We start from the raw sequence: 21,004 nt of genomic DNA on the forward strand, positions 1-21,004 counted from the left end.
GTATTAGCTCTTTTGGTCACAGTATCACACTGGGAGCTCATGTTTAGCTAATTATCCACCATGACTCCCAAATCTTTTTCAGAGTCACTGTTTCCCAGGATGGAGTCCCCCATCCTTTAAGTATGGCCTGCATTCTGTGTTCCTCCATGTCTAGATTTACATTTAGCTGTACTGTTTGCTTGTGTCCAGTTTACCAAGCGAGTCAGATTGCTCTGCAACAGTGACTTGTCCTTTTCATTATTTACCACGCCCCCAATTCTTGGGTCATCTGCAAACTTTATCAGTGACAATTTTGTGTTTTCTTCCAGGCCATTGATAAAAATGTTAAAGAGCATCAGATGTGCTGGATATAAGAGAATAGGACATCACTGGTAAGGTTTTGCATTAGAGTGCAAGTTTGAGGAAGCCAGCGTATGCACAGCTTTTTGGTATTTGCTGGAGATGGAAATGAATGTCTTGGGCAGTGAATACCAAAACCATCCCAGGCAATATGAAGGTGGAAGGGAATGCATGAGTCTTTCCCCTTTACTTCTTATTTCCATGCTTTCAAGGTTTTGCGTGGATGGATTGTGTCCTGCCACAACCTTAACTGTTAACACATGCATTTTTTTTTCATAGAATCATAGGAATGGAAGGGACCTCGAGAGGTCATCTAGTCCAGTCCCCTGCACTCATGGCAGGACTAGGTATTATCTAGACCAGGGGTAGGCAACCTGCGGCACGCAAGCTGATTTTCAGTGGCACTCACACTGCCCAGGTCCTGGCCACCAGTCCGGGGGGCTCTGCATTTTAATTTAATTTTAAATGAAGCTTCTTAAACATTTTAAAAAAACCTTATTTACTTTACATACAACAATAGTTTAGTTATATAAGTAAGTATTATAGACTTATAGAAAGAGACCTTCTAAAAACATTACAATGTATTACTGGCACGCGAAACCTTAAATCAGAGTGAATAAGTGAAGACTCGGCACACCACTTCTGGAAAGGTTGCCGACCCCTGATCTAGACTAACCCCATTTTGTTTGCTAATCAGATGTGTGTGTCTGTTAAGAGAAGTTGTGCAAACCCTCTAGGGCTGATTCAGATCTGGCGTCACTGAGCAGTCATTCCACTGAGGTCAATAGAGTTACAACCATGTATGATGGGCAGGAGGAAATGAGGGAAATCAGGTCTTCTCTTTATTTTAATAGGCCAACTCCTGAAATTGTTAGTCAAAAAGCTGCTTAAAATAAATGGAAGTTTTGCTGGAGTAAGGATGGTATGAAAACTGAGTAGGGAGCTCAGGATATGGCTCAATATGGTAAACTGTGACCCTACAATGTACCTCCATGAAATACCTGTTTGGGAGAGGAAGTACGGTCCAATAGTTAAAGCACAGGAGAGGGAGTCAGGAAATCAGGGTTCAATAATACCAGCACTCACACCAATTTGTGTGAGCTTAGACATGTCACTTAATACCGCCATGTGACTCAATTTCCCTGGCTGGAAAATTACGATAATACTCTTCTATTTTACAGTGTTCACTGTAAATTCACCACGGTTTGCAAAGTGATTTGAGCTCCTCAGTAGAAAGATGGTTTGTTCTCCTTGGTTCTCTGTGTAGTGCCCCGATCGGTCTTTAATTCATAAAGCCAAAGGATCGAATGACTGGAACAGAGTGGTAGCTACAGTCTTTGAGCTTTAAATCTCAACCTGCTTTCATTACAGGAAGTTAGTCGTCTTCGGCTATCCCTTGATGCAAGGATGTCGTCTGCCAAGGGGGTTCATTGGTGAGTTTTTAAGTAGCTGAGGAGCCCTGCAGATTTTCCCACAGAAGTGCCAGGTGTGATTTTGGAAGAGACATCGTTGTTAGCTAGAGTGTTGTGCCTTTTCTTTCCTCCTTTGTCGCTTCTCTGTCTCATGAGCATGTCTGTTCTCCTCAAAGTGAGCTGTGGCTTGGTGTCTGGTGTTGCGCCACTGTGTTCTGTTCTGCCCCAAGTCCTCCCAGTTTGTTGGGTTGATGTCTCCCTTTTTAAGATGTACTTTCAGCATGTCTTTGAAACACTTCCATTGCCCTCCGCAAGCCCTTCTTCCCTTACTTAACTGAGAGAAGAGTACTTGCTTCGGGAGGTGAGTGTCAGGCATACATACACAGTGGCCAGCACAGCAGAGTTGGTATTTCATGACCTGCACTTCTATACTGTTGGTGTTGGCAGCAGAGAGAACACTGATGTTAGTGCTGGAACCACTCCAGCAGCTCCAGTAGTTTGTGCAGGTGAGGGCTGATAGAGTACCTTGGTTTTCCCGATGTTGGGAGAGACAGACCCAGGCTGTGATAGGCATCCGCAAAAAGATTTAGGGTGCTTTGCAGGTTGGCCTCTGTATGTGCAAGAATGACACAGTCGTCTGCATACTGAAGGTCAGTGATGCCAATTCTCGTAACCTTAGATTTTGTTTGGAGATGTCGAAGATTAAGGAGATGGCCATCCATACGATACTCAATCCTGATTCTGTCAGGAAGGCAGTCACAGATGAGAATCAGGGTCACGGTAAGGTAAATGGAGAAGAGTGTTGGAGCAATGACACCGCCCTGCTTGACACCGGTGCGAATGGTGAATGATTTGGTCTCTGAGCCGTTGCACAAAATAGTGACAGTCATCCCATCATGGAGTAGTCTGATGATGGAAATGAATTTCTGTGGACAGACAAACCTACACAGCACCTTCCATAGGGCATCACAACTGATAGAGTAAAAAGCCTTGGTTACGTTGATGAATGGCATAAACAGTTCCTGGTGTTGTTCCCTGCACTTCTCCTGAATCTGTCGTGCCACGAAAATCATGTTGGTTGTGCCATGGGATGGCCTGAAGCCACATTGTGATCCGGGGAGAAGGCGGTTTAGTAGGATCCATGTAAGAATCTTCTCTGCGATGGAGAGGAGAGCAATACCTCTGTAGTTCCGCACAAAGATTTGTTCCATTTCTCGAATATTGTAACAATGTTGGCGTTCTTAAAGTCAGGTGGAATTTCTTCACAGGTTCAGATTTTGTCCTTTTGTCCATGAGGTGATAGGCCTCATGTTTTCATTGCTTAGAGGAATCATTTTGCCAGTTATAAAATTCATTTATTTTCTGTTGAATTAATGCTAGGATTTCCTTGTTGTTTTCGTCAAATCAGTCTTGGTGCCGATGAGTGGAATACCCTATGGTTTCAGCACATGCATTGTGAATGGTGTTTTTAAATTGATCCCAGGGCTCTTGAATTGCAGTGATGTTGTCAGGAAGGTTAGAGTTTCTCCGACAGATGTTACTGGAACATCTTGCAGCTGGCTTGGTCTTGAAGTGCTTTGACATTGTACCGCTTTCACTTAGTCTTTGGGTGTTTGTGATGTGGTGGAGCGAGCTGCAGGTACATGACGGATCTTACTAATCAATGGTCTGTCCAACAGTGACCGGTACCTCTCATAGCTCGTGTTATACGGACATCAGTATAGTCTCGGGCTCTGACTATAACAGTCAAGGAGGTGCCAGTGTTCGGTCTGAGGATGTTTCCAGGTGGTCTTAAATTTGTTACTCTGCCTAAAGATGGCATTTGTGATGAGCAAATTATGCTCCACACATATGCTGAGGAGGAGAATACCATTGGGGTTTACATTTCCCACCCCTTCTTTGCCTAATATGCCTCTCCATTGGGAATTCCGTCTGACTCTGGCATTGAAATCTCCCAGGAGGATGAGTTTGTTCTGCCTTCGGTGTAGCTGTGAGGACTGCATTGAGTGTGCCATAAAACTGCTCCTTATTGTCTTCCTCCATTGGGTGCTGGGGCGTGTACACTGATGATTGTTGCAAATTGGTTGTTGCTAAGCTTGAGCCAAAGAGTCTTGAGATGCTCGTTGATCCCCACGGGAAGCTCCACAAGCTGACTGGTGATCTTATTTTTGATGATAAAGCCAATCCCATGACTGTGTCTCTCTTCAGGTGGCTTTCCTTTCCCAAAGAAGGTGTAGCCACCTCCATCCTCTTGTAATTGGCCCTCATCGGCCTGGTGGGTCTCACTAAGTGCTGCAATGTCAATGTTGAGTCTTGCCAGATCTCTGGCAATTATGGCAGAACAGGAAGTCAGTGTAATACAATGGAATACACCTTACAGGGAAGGAGGGAATTTTAAGACTAGAGCTAGAAGTCTGAGAGGACAATCAAATAAAATATATCTGGAAGAGCACCCATATGACAAACGTTCAAACTACACTTTCTCAAGGTGCAGCTCCTAACAGCAATTCATAGAATATCAGGGTTGGAAGGGACCTCAGGAGGTCATCTAGTCCAACCCCCTGCTCAAAGCAGGACCAATCCCCTGACAGATTTTTGCCCCAGATCTCTAAATGGCCTCCTCAAGAATTGAACTCACAACCCTGGGTTTAGCAGGCCAATGCTCAAACCACTGAGCTATCCCCCCCTTGTTTAGCGCCAAGCCCCAAAATGAGTATCAGATTAAAGTCAACTGCGCGCTCTCTTATCCTACACCAGGAATGGAAATAAATCGAGAATGTTCGTTTTAAATCCAATGCCAACTTCATGAACAGCTTCCCAGGATTCTTTAGCGGGTCATCATCTTTGTCAAGAGCAAATATCTGCGCCTCACAAGTATTTAAGTACTGGTTCCTCCCCACTCTCAGTATCAAATGCCAAAGTTTTAAAGCCATAGTATGGAATCAGAGCACATTAAAAATACACATTGTGAGCCAAATCCTGCAGTCCATAGTCAATCCTTCAACTGGCAGCAGTAGTAAGCTTTTATCTTCTTGGTGGCTCCAGCCTGAACAAGCAGACATGATGTGTCACACACTCCCCATGTCAGGTGAAGCATGTCCCAGTCACTACTTTGTATCAAATCATGTACTTCCATTAACAATTCCTATGCTGTACCAAAAGTATACACTTGTATATGCATGAGCACACACGGAGGTAGGAATAGAACACTGGTTATTAGCCAGTGGGAATTTGGACTGATTAAATAGCTCAGGATTCAATCTTTCAAAAACCAGGGAAAGGAGGAAAATCCAATAATAATCTACAACCATTTGATCTCTGATTATATAGGTGCTTAAACACACTGTTCAAGGAAATGAAAAATTCCAGCGCTCCTTTACATGACAGAACAATAATAGCTGTGACAACAGCAGGCTTCAATATTAGAGCAATGATAGAATTTCCACTGAATAATAAATGCTCTATGAAGTTATAGCATATCATGACTGTATGAACAAACCAACTCTATGAACTCCACTCTCCTATACTGACAAACTTACTTTTTTAAATACAATTTGTAACTCAAAAATTCCACAGATTATTATAACATTTTGAAAAAAAAAATACTGCTTCACACAAAGAACATGGCTCCTAAGTTAATTTTTAGGACCAATTGGCAAACATCCTGCTGAAGTGTTGAGTTACTACAGTGATATGTGTGTAGTATTTGAAATCCTCAGTTTAAAATTGCTGTATTAGTGAAAAGTAGTATTCTTACCTGCGGAATGCGGCCAATCACTTGTCATTTAGCCTTTTGTTTCATGTCATCCTGAGCTATCACTTCTGGAGGTGCCTATATCAGGGTCTCAGAAAAGGGATTCTAATCTAAAACTACTGTGCCTATATTTGTCTGTAATGTTTTGTTCCAGCAGTACCATTTGCTCCATTCAAAAGAAAAGGAGACATCAGCATTTTTGTTGTTCAGAAGATCAATAACTATTTATCTAATATATTTACTTCTGGAAATGGCAGTTCAGGATTATGTGAAGCAAAGGAATAAATGACAGGTGAGTAGCCATATTCCACAGGTAAGAATACGTTGCACTAATACAGGAACTTTTATCTGAGGATTTTAAACACTACCTCAAATATTAAATCTTACAACAACCCCGTGGAATATTTTACCCACTTGACAGATGGCTGAACTGTGCAACCAGGGATTAAGTGATTTGTCAAAAGCTAAACAGTGAATCAGTGGCAATGTCAGGAAAAGAACCCAGGAGTCCCAACGGTCAGTGCCTATTTTCACTTCTACATAACACTCCTTCACATAGCTAGGGATAGAAGCCAGTATTCCTGATTTCTAGCGCTCTGCTCTAACCACTAGACAATAATCTCTCCCATAACCGGGAAAAGAAGACAGCAGTTCTAACTCCTAGTGACCTACTTTAACCAACAACCAACTATCCTTTCTACAATTGAGAATAGAAGCGAAGAGTCCTGTCTGTCAATATCTTGCTCCAACCACTAGAAACACTCTCTCTCTGAAACAGACTTATTTGAGCTTAATCCCAGATCTGTGCAGATCAATGAAATTGTGAAGGGGCGCAGACAAATCTGAGGTAGGAACAGCGTGTCCTTCCTGATGACCTTGAGGTGGAAGATGATGCTTTGAGGTCATGTTCAGGATCAAATTGAGCTTTAGTAAGTTAAAGGATTTCAACGTGATGGATGGAAGGGCAGAAGAAAAAAAAAAGCCCATGGTAGTCTCTCATGAGGCACTTTGGTGGTTATTGACTGGGTGAAGCAGCACAGATTTCTAATTAACGAAACTGGAACATACCAGCCAGACCTGGACACAGAGAGAAGATGAGAGCAGTATCCATGTTTCATCAGATTGCCTTTGTATTAGAGTCATTTTTACACTTTGCACACCACATTAATGGGAATTTCACCTGCATTTAAACAAAGCAGTGGTGACAAGGAGAGAGAGCCTGATAGCACTCCATGCCACATGGCAGAAGCACGGTCATACTGATGCAGAATATTACAGAAGAGGCATACACGCTGTGCTCTCACCTGGAGACATTATTTTTGTTCTTTCTTATTTGTTGCTTTCACTTAATCCAAACAAAAAAAGTCAGGCAGATGGGTTGCTCTTTGTGTATGGAAAAACATGACCGTCTACTAAGTTCTTATTTCCCCATGATCTCCTGCTTTTTCATCCCTAGACTAGTAATATTCCTAAATATGCCACCTTGTCTTCATCTCTATTATATTCCACAAACAACCCCACTTCTTTACAACCCTATCTATCCTTCCCACCCACACCCTGCTTCCTCTTTTATTTAGATATTCCTTGCTCTATTTCCTCCCAAAGATTTCAAGAGCTTTTCTCCTCATCTCAAGACTCTAGCGTCCTCCCTACAAAAGTATTTCTGCTGTGTTTTTCTTGCTGCCCTGAATCTGGGGCAGGTATTATTTCCAAGGCTGATGTCATCTGAATTACCAGAGATCAATACATGTATTAAATGCATTAATTAGAAGTCTGTGCATTTCCACTCCATCAATAACATGAGACTCACATGGGCCTCTTATGTTGAAGACAGAGAAACCCTTTGACACATCAACCCTCAGTACAATCCATGTCATGGATACAACTCCTTTCTATTCCCAGAGGATCAGTCAGAAGGACACATTGTCCTCACCCCAGCACATACTGTAGTCAAAGTTTCATCTGAGGATCTCAAAGGGCTTCAACAAATATTAACTAAGCGCCAGAGAGACAGGCCAGTGATATTAAAACTGAAGCACAGAGCAGGGAAGTGTTTTTGATTTTTAAACAATGTTTAAACATTTTAAAATGGCTCTGCAGCTGGTGTGATCGATGCTTATCACACTGGCTCCGTGTCTTCCCTCCACCTGTTTATTGTATCTGCCTCTTGTATACTTAAATTCTACGCTCGTCAAGGTAGTGACCATCTTTTTTTATTATTTGTTTGTACCGTGCTTAGCACAATGGGGTCCAGATCAGAGTCTTTAGGTGCTATGAATACAAACGAACAATCATAATAAATTACTCCAAAGGAAGCAACATGTAGTATGGAAACTCAAGTTACCCCCAAACCGTGCACTCTACCCATGACATGAGTATGGCAACACAGGAATGTGTATTCAGTATATAAATTAACCTGCAGAACTCATTGTTGCAGGGTATTCCTGAAACAATTCTTTGGCAAGATTCAGATCATTCTTTTTTTTTAAATCCTATTTACTGTAACTGTGGAGTCCTCGTTATCCATATAAATGTCTAATCCTCGTCAGAATTCTACCAACCTGTTGGCCTCAATTATGTATTGTGGCAACAAGTTCCACAGGATAATTCAAAATCGTGTAGAGAAGAATTTCCTTTTAAACGCTTCTAAATTTGCTGCCTTTCACTTTCATTGGGTGTCTGCTTGGCTCACGGAGCTCAAGAGTTTGGTAGGATTAATAAAAGGATTAGACATTTATGTAGGGATGAGAACATCCTATTAGGAGTGAAAATCCATAAGGGATGTGAACTTACCATCTTCAGGGCATAAACCAACCACTAAGTGACAGGGGATAGGAAGAATCATCTTCTGGGGACAGATTACTCTGTAAACATCCACCACAAAGATTTTTTGCTGCTTCCTCTGAAGTATCTTGTATTAGTTGGGAATAGAATACTGGACTAGGTCAGCTCTGAGAGTCTTACATTCCAATGTATCTACCTCTTGGTATGTAACAACTTGGTCCTGACTGGCCAGGGACAGGGCATCACGGATGCAGATTGTGGATTAAAATTAGACACCGAATGCTGCTAAACATAGGAAGTACGTATTGTGACAAAGTTCCTTCTCTATCTTGGTGGGTCCTGCACTTATTGGCGGATTTTCTTGCCTCAGAGATTCACCATGTGCGTTGGGGAACAGCCCAGAGACCTTCCCCTCTGGAAGAACCCACAGTCCAGGTCAATTGGGAGGTTTAGGGGGAACCCGGGCCCGCCCTCTACTCCGGGTTCCAGCCCAGGGCCCTGTGGACTGCAGCGGTCTATAGTGTCTCCTGTAACAGCTGCAGGACAGCTACAACTCCCTGGGCTACTTCCCCATGGCCTCCTCCAAACACCTTCCTTATTCTCACCACAGGACCTTCCTCCTGGTGTCTGATAACGCTTGTGCTCCTCAGTCCTCCAGCAGCACACCCTCTCAGCTCCTGGCGCTCTTGCTCCTAGCTCCTTACACTCACACCACAAACTGAAGTGAGCTCCTTTTAAAACCCAGGTGCCTGATTAGCCTGCCTTAATTGATTCTAGAAGCTTCTTCTTAATTGGCTCCAGGTGTCCTAATTAGCCTGCCTGCCTTAACTGGTTCTAACAGGTTCCTGATTAGTCTAGTGTAGGGTTACCATTCGTCCGGATTTACCCGGACATGTCCTCCTTTTTGTGCTAAAAATAGCGTCCGGGGGGAATTTGTAAAGCACTCAAAATGTCCGGGATTTCCCCCCTCCCCCGGCAGAGCAGAGCGAGCGGCTGGGAGGGCTGCAGGAAAGTCACGGGCTGGACTCCGGAGCAGCTGTAGAGGAGCTCCTCCTCCCTCCCTGCATTCTGAGCCTGCAGCTCTCCCCTGCAGCCCGGCTCCGGCAGCACTGTGCAGGGCCAGGGACCAGGTTTTGTTGTGCTGGGGAGCGCAGCCACGTGTCCAGCTCGCACAGAGCCCAACACCCTGTTCTGAGCAGCAGGGTAAGGGGGCCAGGGGGCAGGAGAAGGGGCAGGGAGGTTCTGGAGGGGGCAGTCAAGAAACGGGGGGGGTCGGGAGTTCATGGGGGGGCTTTTTGGGGGGAGTGGAGAAAGTTTTGGGCAGTCAGGGTACAGGTAGGGGGTAGGGTCCTGGGGGATAGTTGGGGGGGGTCTTAGGAGGGGGCAGTTAGGGGACAATGCACAGGGAGTCTTAGGTAGGGGGTGGGGTTCTGGAGGGCAGTTAGGAGCAGGGGTCCCAGGAGGGGGCAGTCAGGGGACAAGGAGCGGGGGGGTGGGGGGCTGGGAGTTCTGGGGGGGAGCTGTCAGGGGGCAGAAGTGGGGAGAGGGATCGGAGCAGTCAGGGGACAGGGAGCAGAGGGGTTTAGATGGGTTGGGAGTTCTGGGGGGGGGGCTGTCAGGGGGTGGGGAGTGGTTGGATGGGGTGTGGGAGTCCCAGGGGTCTGTCTGGGGGTGGGGGTGTGGATAAGGGTTGGGGCAGTCAGGGGACAAGAGGCAGGGAGGCTTAGATAGGGGATGGAGTCCTGGGGGGCAGTTAGGGGCAGGGGTCCCAGGAGGGGGCAGTCAGGGGACAAGGAACGGGGGGAGGGTTGGGGGTTCTGGGGGGGTGGGAAGTGGGAGGGGCAGGGGCGGGGCTAGGGCGAGGCTCCTCCCGTCCTCTTTTTTGCTTGCTGAAATATGGTAACCCTAGTCTAGTGCAGCCCCTTCTCTGGTCACTCAGGGAACAGAAAACTACTCATCCAGTGACCAGTATATTTGCCCTCTACCAGACTCCTGTACCCCACTGCTCTGGGTCTGTCACAGTGTATTTGCACCTGTCCTGAATGAACACAATCAGCTTTGAGGCCGCTCATATTTACGGTTTATGGATGAGAGTATAACAGCAGATATTTGTTTTTCTCCCCCCTGGTAATGGGAGGCTGTCGGTCATGATGTTACACAGAAAACCTTGGTCCACAAAAGGCTTTTAGAACTTACTACCTGATCTGTGCTTGGTGTATCTGTAATGTCATTCATGCTTCTGCTTTGCGCATGGCCTAAAGAAAGCACAAGGGAAAGACACGGTAAGAAACATTTAGAGGCCACAAACCTTCTATGTACAGATTCACAGGCCCATTTTGTGCCCTTCACCTGTGTGGTTGACAAGCTACTGAAAAGGAGAATGGGGTCCTAAATTGCCTCTAGCACTGTCCATTTCTAGAATAGGCCAGATTCTGGTCCCATTTACAAGAAGATAAATCTGGTGTGGCTCACCTGGACTAACTCCAGATTTAACATGGCATAAATGTGATCAGAACAGAGTTACCCTGGTGGAGTTCACTGGATTTATACCAGTGTAACTAGGATCAGATTCTGGCCACGTGTTGACACTTATCTCTTACACTGCATGGGCCAAATTTTGCCATCACATTTGCATTTACAACTCCCACTGAGTTAATGGGTATGGCATGGATGGATCTGGGGGGCAGAATTTTGCTCCATTTTTTGGGTCCCTTTACCCTCTTCCTGTGACACGTTGCCCCAGTTTCCATCTTTTCCCATCAGGGCTTTCTCAGGGTCTGTGGGAAGCTGCAATTCCAGGAGAGTTCATATATGTCAAATCTGTGGGTGGTTAATGAAAGCTTTGCACACAGTCCCCTTTGGGGGTGACAAGCCACTTATCTCTCAAAGTATAACCAAACTATCAATTTCCAGGAAACATGCAGCAAAAATCAAGATATCATATGCCACGAATGCCTAGCAATAAGAGGAGGCGAAGTGATTAATTCTGTTATTCAAAGCTTTCCCCCCCGCTTCTTCAAGGGCTATATAAATTTAAACTCATTTTTGACATTGTTTCAATTTTAAGCAACAATCCACCCTGAGTCCCTCCTCCTCGATTTTGTGGTTTTACAATTTCCTATTTTTCAAAATATATTTCTCTTCAGAACTCAAAAGGGGAAGCCAATTGCCAGAAAATACAGGGTGAACAATGAAATTGACTCAAACTGAAACACAGTGCTGCCAAATATTCAAAGTAAGCAATCTGAAAAAAAACCAAAACCCCAAAATGATTCCCCTCCCCTAATTTCTTTTAGTTACAGTAATTTTAAATGTGACTTGTAAAAATAGCCTGTAGAACATTTTCAGACAGCTGGCCTGGTGAATAGAGACTCAGGAGGTCTAGGTTCAATCCCCAGTTTTCCTACAGAGTCTTGCCTGACCACGGCCCACCAATTTAGGACCAGAACTTTAAAGGGAGATAGGCAGCTAACTCTCTTTTTAAATCTGGCCCTTAGTGTCCTTGTGCCTTTGATTCCCCATCTGGACAATAATAATTCTTCTCTTCTACTGTTTGTCTGTCTCATGCATTTAGACTGTAATCTCTTTGGGGCAAGGACTGTCTTTTATTATGTATATATACAGCACCTAGCGCAACGCTGTCCTGATCTCAGATGAAGCACATAGAGGCTACAGTAACAACAAGGGCAAATTTAAAGTTGACAGGCTCCCATTAATTACTTCCTATTAGGATCTTGGAACCAAATGATTAAAAAAAAAAAAATCAATCAATCAAATCCTACTGCTTGAACAGAACAGCTTAGACAGACTAGAAGAACCAGCTCAGAGCTAAGCGAGTTCTAGAGCTGGGTGCTAGCTTCCAGCCAAAGTTCTCCAATTCATTTGGAAGCTGCCATTTTTAAGCTAGTGGGATTGCTAATGGGAGCAAGAGGGCATGTCTACTGCAGTAGAGCTCTAGTGCAGATGCCTCTGACATCAACAGAAGCGTTTTTACCATCTATGTAGTTAATCCACCTCCTCAAGTGGTGGCACCTAGGTTGATGGAAGAATCAGGATTTAGGTCAACTTAGCTATGCACACAGCGGTGTGAATTTTTCACACCTGAGAGTGACACAGCTAGGTCGATCTAAATTTTAAATGTAGACCAGTGCTGAAGCAGTTAAAAATAATTATAACTTGTTAGTCTACGCATTTTGGTTGTTTTCTTGTTCTATCGCAGGGGTCGGCAACATTTCAGAAGTGGTGTGCCGAGTCTTCATTTATTCACTCTTATTTAAGGTTTTGCGTGCCAGTAATACATTTGAACATTTTTAGAAGGTCTCTTTCTATAAGTCTATAATATATAATTAAACTATTGTAGTACGTAAAATAAATAAGGTTTTAAAAATGTTTAAGAAGCTTCATTTAAAATTAAATTAAAATGCAGAACTCCCGCACCGGTGGCCAGGATCTGGGTGGTGTGAGTGCCACTAAAAATCAGCTCGCGTGCCGACTTCGGCACCCGTGCTATAGGTTGCCTATCCCTGTTCTATCGTCTTGCGATTCTCTTTAAAGCTTTATACCTCATGGGTCACTCCATCATCATTCATAACAGGAGTATTCATCTGTCTGAGTGTTGTGGTGCAAATTGATGGCCAAATCCTAAGGTCCTTACTCGGTTTTTATTCATTTCTTTCCCCTCGCAACAATGCTTTCCCCTGACTAAGTGTAACCCACTGGTGAATGTGCGTATCAAGTCCCCCGCTATGGTGATCCACAGAGAATAGGAGTTGATACAGACACCAGAAAGGGATCCTGTAGCAGCTCACGCTTTTCTATCTGGAGGTCCCTGATTCCATCCCCAGTGTGTCGGCCAACACCCCGGCCATCACATAAATATTTGGGGCTACATTCAAACAAGAATTTAGGCACTGAACTGCCACTTTAGGCACCTTAATCCCACCCCCAGGATTCACAAAAGCCCTGTTCAGCTGCCACCAACCCCGGTAGATAGCTAAATGTTTGCAGGAAAAGTTCCCCAGGTACTTGCGTATTTGAGGTCTGCAGCCTCATGCTAAGCATCCAGACACCTGAGCTTCAGCGTGATGAACGAACCAGAGGACAAGGTGTTCCTCCACCTAAATCATGTGTGGGTAGGGTGACCAGACAGCAAGTGTGAAAAATCAGGACAGGTTGTGGGGGGTAATAGGAGCCTATATAAGAAAAAGACCCAAAAATCGGGACTGTCCCTATAAAATCGGGACATCTGGTCACCCTATGTGTGGGCCCCCATCTGGGAGGCGAGCCCTGAACACGCCTACCGAGCTCACACAAAACAGGGGAGGAGAGCCTCTCCCTTGCGTCTTAGCCCAAAGGTGAGGCCGCTCACTTGGGATGTGGCACACCCCTGGTTCAAGTCCCCCCTCCACTTGAAGTGGGACTGGTCACTTTTCAAGGGAGTGCCCTAACCACTGAGCTATGGGATATTCTGATGTGGGGCTGCCTCAGTCTCTCCCGTCAAAACTGTTCCACTGTGAATACATAATTAAGAGTAATTGGGCCAGAGAGCGCAAGGACAAGAATGACTCAGTAGCCTGGTGGCTACAGCACTCGCCTGGGAGATGAGACCCCCAGTCTCCCTGATGATGATGATCCACCTTCTCCTGCCCACCCCCAACCCCAGCTTCTTGCATCCTTGGCATCTCCCATTGGCTAACTTAACTGGCACCTGGCCTCCAGCGTGCTGGCTTTTGTGAACCCCATTCTGAGGTGTCTGCCTCTCCCCTTTCACTGTACAGGGAGCCTGGCCGCCTAACTCGGGCTTTGTGATTCACAGTGATTTTCTAGGTGCTTAAAAATTAAGCCTGGCGATGCTCAGCATCACCACGCCCAAATGCCTTTGTGAATCCAGCCCTTCGGGGTTCATCTTAGTGTAATTTGATTTCAATGTGAATTACACCCACTAGAGTAATCAGAGCAGGCTGAAAAACGCAAACATTTCCCCCTCACCCCGATTTTCATCTCAGGTTGAGATTGTCTCTTGCCCTACACCCCTACACAGCAGGATAAGGAGTTGTAAGGTATGAAGGGGGAAGTCGTCTGTGCCAACTATCCAGCTGTCACAGACTATGACTCTAAGTCAGAACGTGATTCCTGAAGCAGCGTAATTATGTGCTGCCCCTTGCTCAGGGCTTGCTGCAAAGCGATGATTTGTCATTTTAAAAACCTTTAATTTTTAAATGACACTTTGCAATAAGTTCTACCTGGCAATACACTGTAGTTATGCTTTTTGATACCTATAATTGCCACCAATGCATAAAAATGGAAGAACTACAAGGCGGAGGATAACTGCAGTGTAATTGAAACGTAGCTAGACACACCTGGGCTCCAAAAAGCGATGTAATAAGACGAACACCCAGAGGTGTAACAATAAGGGAGTCTGTAATGCAGTTCCCCTTCCGGCTATCTGAATTACTTGTAATAAGTTATTGAAAATCATAGCCACAGCGTAACTATGCTGCAATTGCAATTTAAGTGCACTGTAACTACAATCACCATGGGATAAAGTGGCATCCATCTTTCTCTAATCTCTTTCAATCATGATAATTTTAGAGTTTACTTAGAGCAACATTTGCAGATGGAAAAGTGATTTTCAAGTGGACCATTCTCGCTTTCTTGCTCTAGGAAACAGTTGTTTACAACCGAGGCCCAAAGAGATTATGTACTTTGCCAAATGTGAATCAGTCAAATAACCAGGATTAGAACTCAGGAGTACAGACTCCCAACCAGGTGTTTGTTCTGCTAGACACTGCTGCCTCGCTAAACAAGTAAGTAGCTGTTGTTCAACTTACGTAAACGTCCATAATTTGCGTTCTGTCTCATTCTAAGATCTTCGGTGGAGCGGTGGAAGCTGGCCCCTGTTGCTGGGCTCCGGACAGGACTGCGATCTGAGAAGGAGAGAGCATTTAGATCACATACATGTACATAATGAGGCTGTCAGCAAATGCTGCCAGCTCAGATCGTGTGTGACCATCAATGAATACAGCTTGTCATTTTCACGTATTGAAACTCGGGTGGCAAATTAATTGTCCGAAGCTTAACTTGGATAGATTTCACACACCTATTGATATTCTGCAAGCTTGGCTATGAATTCAGCAGCATTTCCCACTTTTGGCCCAGGCAGAGTAATTTTTCTATTAGGAAGGAACGGTCTTACTTCTGCCAGGGTATTTTAAATATTTTCCTTGTTGGGTGAATTTCATCCCTGTGCAGAAGGCCAATACAAGGCTTATGCCACTACCTTAGTCCCATTTAAACCCTATTTTGAGGCCTGAAGTGGCATTTGACTGATGCACAGGCCCTCTCTGCAGAACGATGAACATCACACAGTGTGAACACAAGCTCTACGACTTACAACTGGCCTTTGTGCTCAGATACCATGGTTATAATTGAGGAGAGAAACTGAGCAAGGCCATGGAACTTGGCGTGGTGTGTGACAGACTGATAATATCCTGTACTGTCCTGAAGAACCATTCTGGAATTAAGATAAACTTCATTAAATTAAGTTAAACCTTATCGAATTAGGGCTAATACCTTTGGGGCACACTGTATTAAAAAGATATGTTACTGTGGCACTGTATGTACTTTCTCTAGTAGGGAAGGAAGGATGCTAATGAACTTCCTCTGTTATCAACCCTTTGAAGCCACCCCCTGGCTTATTCTCCAGCAGGGACCAAAAGACAAAAAAGGGGTTTGGATAAATAGCCTTCTGCATGATCCAGGGGATGGACAGGACCCCCGACACATGGAGGGCCCCAATCCCTATTGTAGGGTTGAAAGGACTGAGCCTCCTGAGGCCCCATAAACCTGGGAGCTTGTTCTGTGCTGAACTTGTGACCACAAAGGAATCCCCGTGGGTTGGGGGTTGAAGAACGACTCTTGCCAGCATCCATGAGAGGGTGCGGGTGATGCTTGGTAAGCTTATTAGCAAGCGTGCAGATTCCTTTATTGTTTTAATGATTTCTCTGTAATCCTTTTTACCTTAAAAATTAAGTAGGCTTGCATAGGAAGTGCTGTGTGGTACCTTGTAGCAATTACACCTGCTAACCATCTCTGGAGAGCAAGCAAGCAACGTCCTTGGGCAACCTGCCAGTGGTGGGAAATACATGGTGAAGGCAGGGTACTGTGCAGACGGGAGATACCCTGATCAGAAGGGAGGGAGGGGGAGACGGAGAGGGGAAGGGAAAAGGGAATGGCCTGAGAGTGGGTGCCCTTGATTGGACCACTAAGTGGGAATATAGGGGCAGTTGCCCTGAACTCTGACATATACTAGGGGACTTGGGTTGCAGTAGATAGAAGCTCACACTCTCATAGCTGTGTTGGCTCTGCAGGTAGGGTGACCAGACAGCAAATGTGAAAAATTGGAACAGGGCCTGGGGGTAATAGGATCCTATATAAGAAAAAGACCCCAAAATCGGGACTGTCCCTATAAAATCTGTACATCTGGTCACCCTATCTGCAGGAGTCATGGACAAAAATTAGTACAACACACACCTTCATGCCTAAAAAGAGCAGACAGAATTCTGAATAAACACAAAAGGGCCTGATTCTGATCTTGTTTACACGGTGGATGTAACCCATTCACTTCACTGGAGCCACTCCTGATTTACACTGGTGTAAAGGAGATCAGAAGGAGACCCAGAGAATAGCTCTTTTGATTACGAAGGGGCCGTTTTATGGTACAGCTGCATTGCAAGCATTTACGGACATCCAGCACCTCCCCAGTGTTAATTCAATGCTGCTGCCAGGGTGGGATTTTGTCCTGTGACAAAGAACTCCTCACTAGAGTTGGTCAGGAACTGGAATCTGCATTCCACAGGAAGTTCCAATATTCTGAAAAATCCCTGAAATGTCCTCAAAATGAGAATTGCTGGTATCAAAAATGTCGCTAGTATCAAAACATTTGGCCTTTTTCATTATATTAAATGTTAAATATAACATATACATAATATTCTACACACAATATGTAAATATATTAAAATCAAAACTGAACTTTGATTCAAAATGTTTTTGACATAAAAAAAATGCTTCATTTTGACATTTTTCCCCATCGAAAAAATGTTGTTGAAATCGACATGTTCCCATGAAAAATTTAGATTAAATGGCATTTTTCAATGAAAAACTTCTGTCAAAATTTTTTTGACCAGCTCTACTTATTGCTGATAGGCTGGAAGCAACAAGATGAATAGCAGCTAGAACAACAGCAATAAAAATCTTCCCTGCAATTTAATAATGGGCCCAATGCAGCACCCACTGAAGTGAACAGCAGAACTCCCTTTGTGGGTAAACAATCTGCCCCTGTATTTTCCTGTATTTTGTCAATATTCATTCCAACGACTTTTTACTCCTAAATGGAAAAAGACCCACAATGTAAAACATCAATGAGGAGTAATAACCACAGCCAAAACACCAAGGCTAGAAATCACTAAATTATGAGCAAAGTTCTGCTCTGAGCTGTTGGGTGAATCTCTGTTCTGTTCCCCAGAGTCATGGATGCCTCGTTGAAGTCAATGAAAGTATGCATGTCGGGAGAGCAGGCTATCGGCGATTACATCTGATGTGCGGAAGTGAAACCTTACGTTTGCACTTTAGGTTAGTCTAGAGAGTGGACAACTTAAGGTCATTACATCCAAGATTCCACCAAAGTGCCTCCTATTTGAGCCAAAGTTAATATCCTAGACTGGAAACAGAGAAATCCCCCTTTAAAATGGCTAAAAACAGGAAACAATCATGCAACAGACTGGGTTCGTTCTATAGAGCAAGCAACCCAGTGGCATACCACATCAGAGCAAGCTTCCAGCACAGCCCCCTGCCAGGATGCCTTCGCCCTGACATGGAGATCAGTTTTCAATGTGCCATCCAGCCTTCGGCCTCTCTGCTGGAATGGTCACCAAAGGTGCCATTTACAGCCCCACGGGGTGATGCTACTGTGATGGGGAACTCTACGGAGACCACCAGCTTGCTTCACACAAACCAATGTCAGATGAGTAACTGTTTGTTTACTACAGTTTACTAACAACCTCAGAAGGATTTGAATGGATAACATGGATTTTATAGGCTGTAAAAGGCTGGGCTTGCCCTGTAGCGCCCCCTTCTGGCCAAGCGAGGCTGTGCAGAGACCCTGCCTCAGTTTACTCTCCTCAAGGCTCCTTAGATAAATTCCACCAGGCCTGAGTCCTTTAAACATTCCCCTGCTGTATATACATAAATTACAGACAATTCACAACATTCAATCCTGGGGGTTCTCCCTTTTTCCCAGGAGAGAATCGTCCTCTCTCCTGAGTCATTTGCAGGCTTTCCTGCCTGGACCCTTTGTCCCCTGGTGTCTCAACTCAGCCCTGGGGCCTCTTCTCTTTTCCCAGGAGAGGATCCCAGCTTTCTGCTCTCTGCAGAAGCCCCCTAAGGCTATGTCTACCCTGGCAACTAAACGACAAACAGCGGCTACACTGCGCGACTTTTAGCGCCATAGCTGTGGTGACACAGCCATGTTGCTAAAAGCTGTGTAGTGTAGACATTGCCCAAGTCTCTGCAGCTTCGCTCTGCCCCCACATTCCTCGCCCTGTTTCCCTCTTTATAAGGCCCAGGTGCCTTCCCTTAAGCCCAAATGAGCAGCAGGTAATCACTCACAGGTTGCACTCGGTGCTGCTCCTTCATAAAGGGGCCAGTCACGCAGCGACATAGACTCTACATTCCTTTACCAACTCCCTGTGCCACCTTCTGGGTTCCTGTGGGTTCCATCCATCGCTCTCTGTTATGACCTCACGGTCCCTTCTGGCCTTAAGCTCTACAAATCTAAGAACCACCAGCTTTGTTTTTATCTACATGTTTCACATACGGCATAAGAGTTGTAGAATGTACTGAATGAAATCCGGAAGTTTGTGTTCAAGGGGAAGTGTAGAGGAACAGCATGACCGTGCATGCTGCTTATGTCCCAATGAAGCCCATAGGTATTCATAGAGGCAGAGAAAATTGGTGGATTTGAGCCACAGGGCTGAAATGGGCTGTAAATGGAGCATAGGACAGGTGCTAGCCCTCTGTAGAGGGGGAGCATTTTACCTTCAGTCCTTACTGAGGCCCCTAGACTGCAACAAAAGATTAGCCTGGGTTAAAAAAAAAAAGGAATAAGGACGTCGGGATACAGCCATGTGTGAGCTGAATCTTGTGAACTCACTTGTGTTGGACGAGACTGATTTGCCAATGTCTGCCAAGGATCGGTGGATTGGCTTCTTGGTCTGGTGGCGGTGTTTCCTCAGGAGCACGTAACTTATTTTCTCTCTCAGCTCTGGCTTGAGCAGACCATCCTCTATCTGCTTTTCAATAACATCATCTGAAAGAAGGACATTGGAAGCGTGTGCATGACTCGCTGGGCTGCAGTATGGCAGGTTCTGTTGCAAAAAAAATAAAATAAAAAAAATCCCCCTCCTTGCAAACTCTAGAACTGCATCACATGCCAAAGACTCAGACTTTAAGGTCATGAGGGACCATCATGATCATCTAATCTGACCTCCTGCACATCGCAGGCCACAGAACCTCACCCACCCACTCCTGTAACAGACCCCTAACCTCTGGCTGAGTTACTGAAGTCCATAGGCGTCGACTCTGTGGGTGCTCCGGGACTGGAGCACCCATGGGAAAAATTAGCGGGTGCTCGGTACCCACCAGCAGCTAAGCTCCCCCCGCCCCGCCTCCTCCCCCCTCCCAAGCACGCCGTGTCCCTGCTCCTCCCACTCGCTCCCAGCGCTTCCCGCCCCCTGCCCCCTAACAGCTGTTTGGCAGTGCTTAGGACTTTCCTGGAGGGAGGGGAAGGAGCGGGGACGCGGCACACTCGGGGGAGGAGGCGGAGAAGGTGCGGGGACTTGGGGAAAGTGGGTGGAATGGTGGTGGGACGAGGGCAGTGCGGGGACGGGAAGAAGTGGGGACAGCGGTGGGGTTGAGCACCCACCGGGCAGAGGGGAAGTCAGCCCCTATGCTGAAGTCCTCAAATCATAATTTAAAGACTTCAAGTTACCGAGAATCCACCATTTACACTAGTTTAAACCTGCAAGTGACCTGTGCCTCATATGGCAGAGGAAGGCGAAAACCGCTCAGAGTCTCTGCCAATCTGACCTGGGGGAAAATTTCTTCCTGACCCCAAATGTGACAATCAATCAGTTAGAGATGTTGGCGAGACCCACCAGCCAGACACCTGGGAAATAATTCTCTGCAGTAACTTGGAGCCCTCCCCATCTAGTGTCCCATCCCTGGCTATTGGAGAGATTTGCTGCTAGCAGTTGCAAATCGGCTCCATGCCATTGTAGGCAGTCTCATCATACAAACTCTACGTGGTCTGTAGAGGCTATATGGTGGGATCAGATCATCACAGGTAAGTTCACGCTCTTTCTTTACTCAGAAAAAAATCACAGTTAATATCCTTCCTCCCCTGGGGTTTTTGCCTGTATAATGGAGTGTTGATCAGGGCCACGTTACTTTCCTTTTCTTAAAGGTGTAGTGCCCAATCCCTATTTGCCATGTACCTTATGTCATCATTTATACCCACATGATATCTGTGTAAAATGCAACCATTCAGATATAGCAGGGTGTTGCATTAACGTTGCATAGGTGTGCAATGACGACACACAAGGAGCAAGGCAGTGAAGAATCAAGCTTGTTCTGCCTAAAGGGCCAACTCCTGCAGTTC

The 21,004-nt window shown here is 45.3% G+C and overlaps 1 protein-coding gene across 7 annotated transcripts in view; it reads right to left on the bottom strand.

The window, feature by feature from the left end:
* SLC4A5 (solute carrier family 4 member 5) overlaps positions 1-21,004 on the bottom strand; it is a 133,578-nt gene that overhangs the window by 62,098 nt on the left and 50,476 nt on the right. For 4 of the 7 annotated variants that reach the window (XM_065584400.1, XM_042859280.2, XM_042859278.2 and 1 more), the window contains 3 exons: positions 19,499-19,654; positions 15,120-15,215; positions 10,486-10,544 (listed from right to left, as the gene is read on the bottom strand). In XM_065584400.1, the coding sequence (XP_065440472.1) occupies positions 10,486-10,544; positions 15,120-15,215; positions 19,499-19,654 (311 nt within the window). The remainder of the gene's footprint in view (positions 1-10,485; positions 10,545-15,119; positions 15,216-19,498; positions 19,655-21,004) is intronic. The other 3 variants (XM_065584401.1, XM_065584399.1, XM_065584403.1) reach the window with 1 other exon arrangement.

Source organism: Chrysemys picta, chromosome 2, assembly GCF_011386835.1.
Source record: "Chrysemys picta bellii isolate R12L10 chromosome 2, ASM1138683v2, whole genome shotgun sequence".
Classification (NCBI taxonomy): Eukaryota; Metazoa; Chordata; order Testudines; family Emydidae; genus Chrysemys; species Chrysemys picta.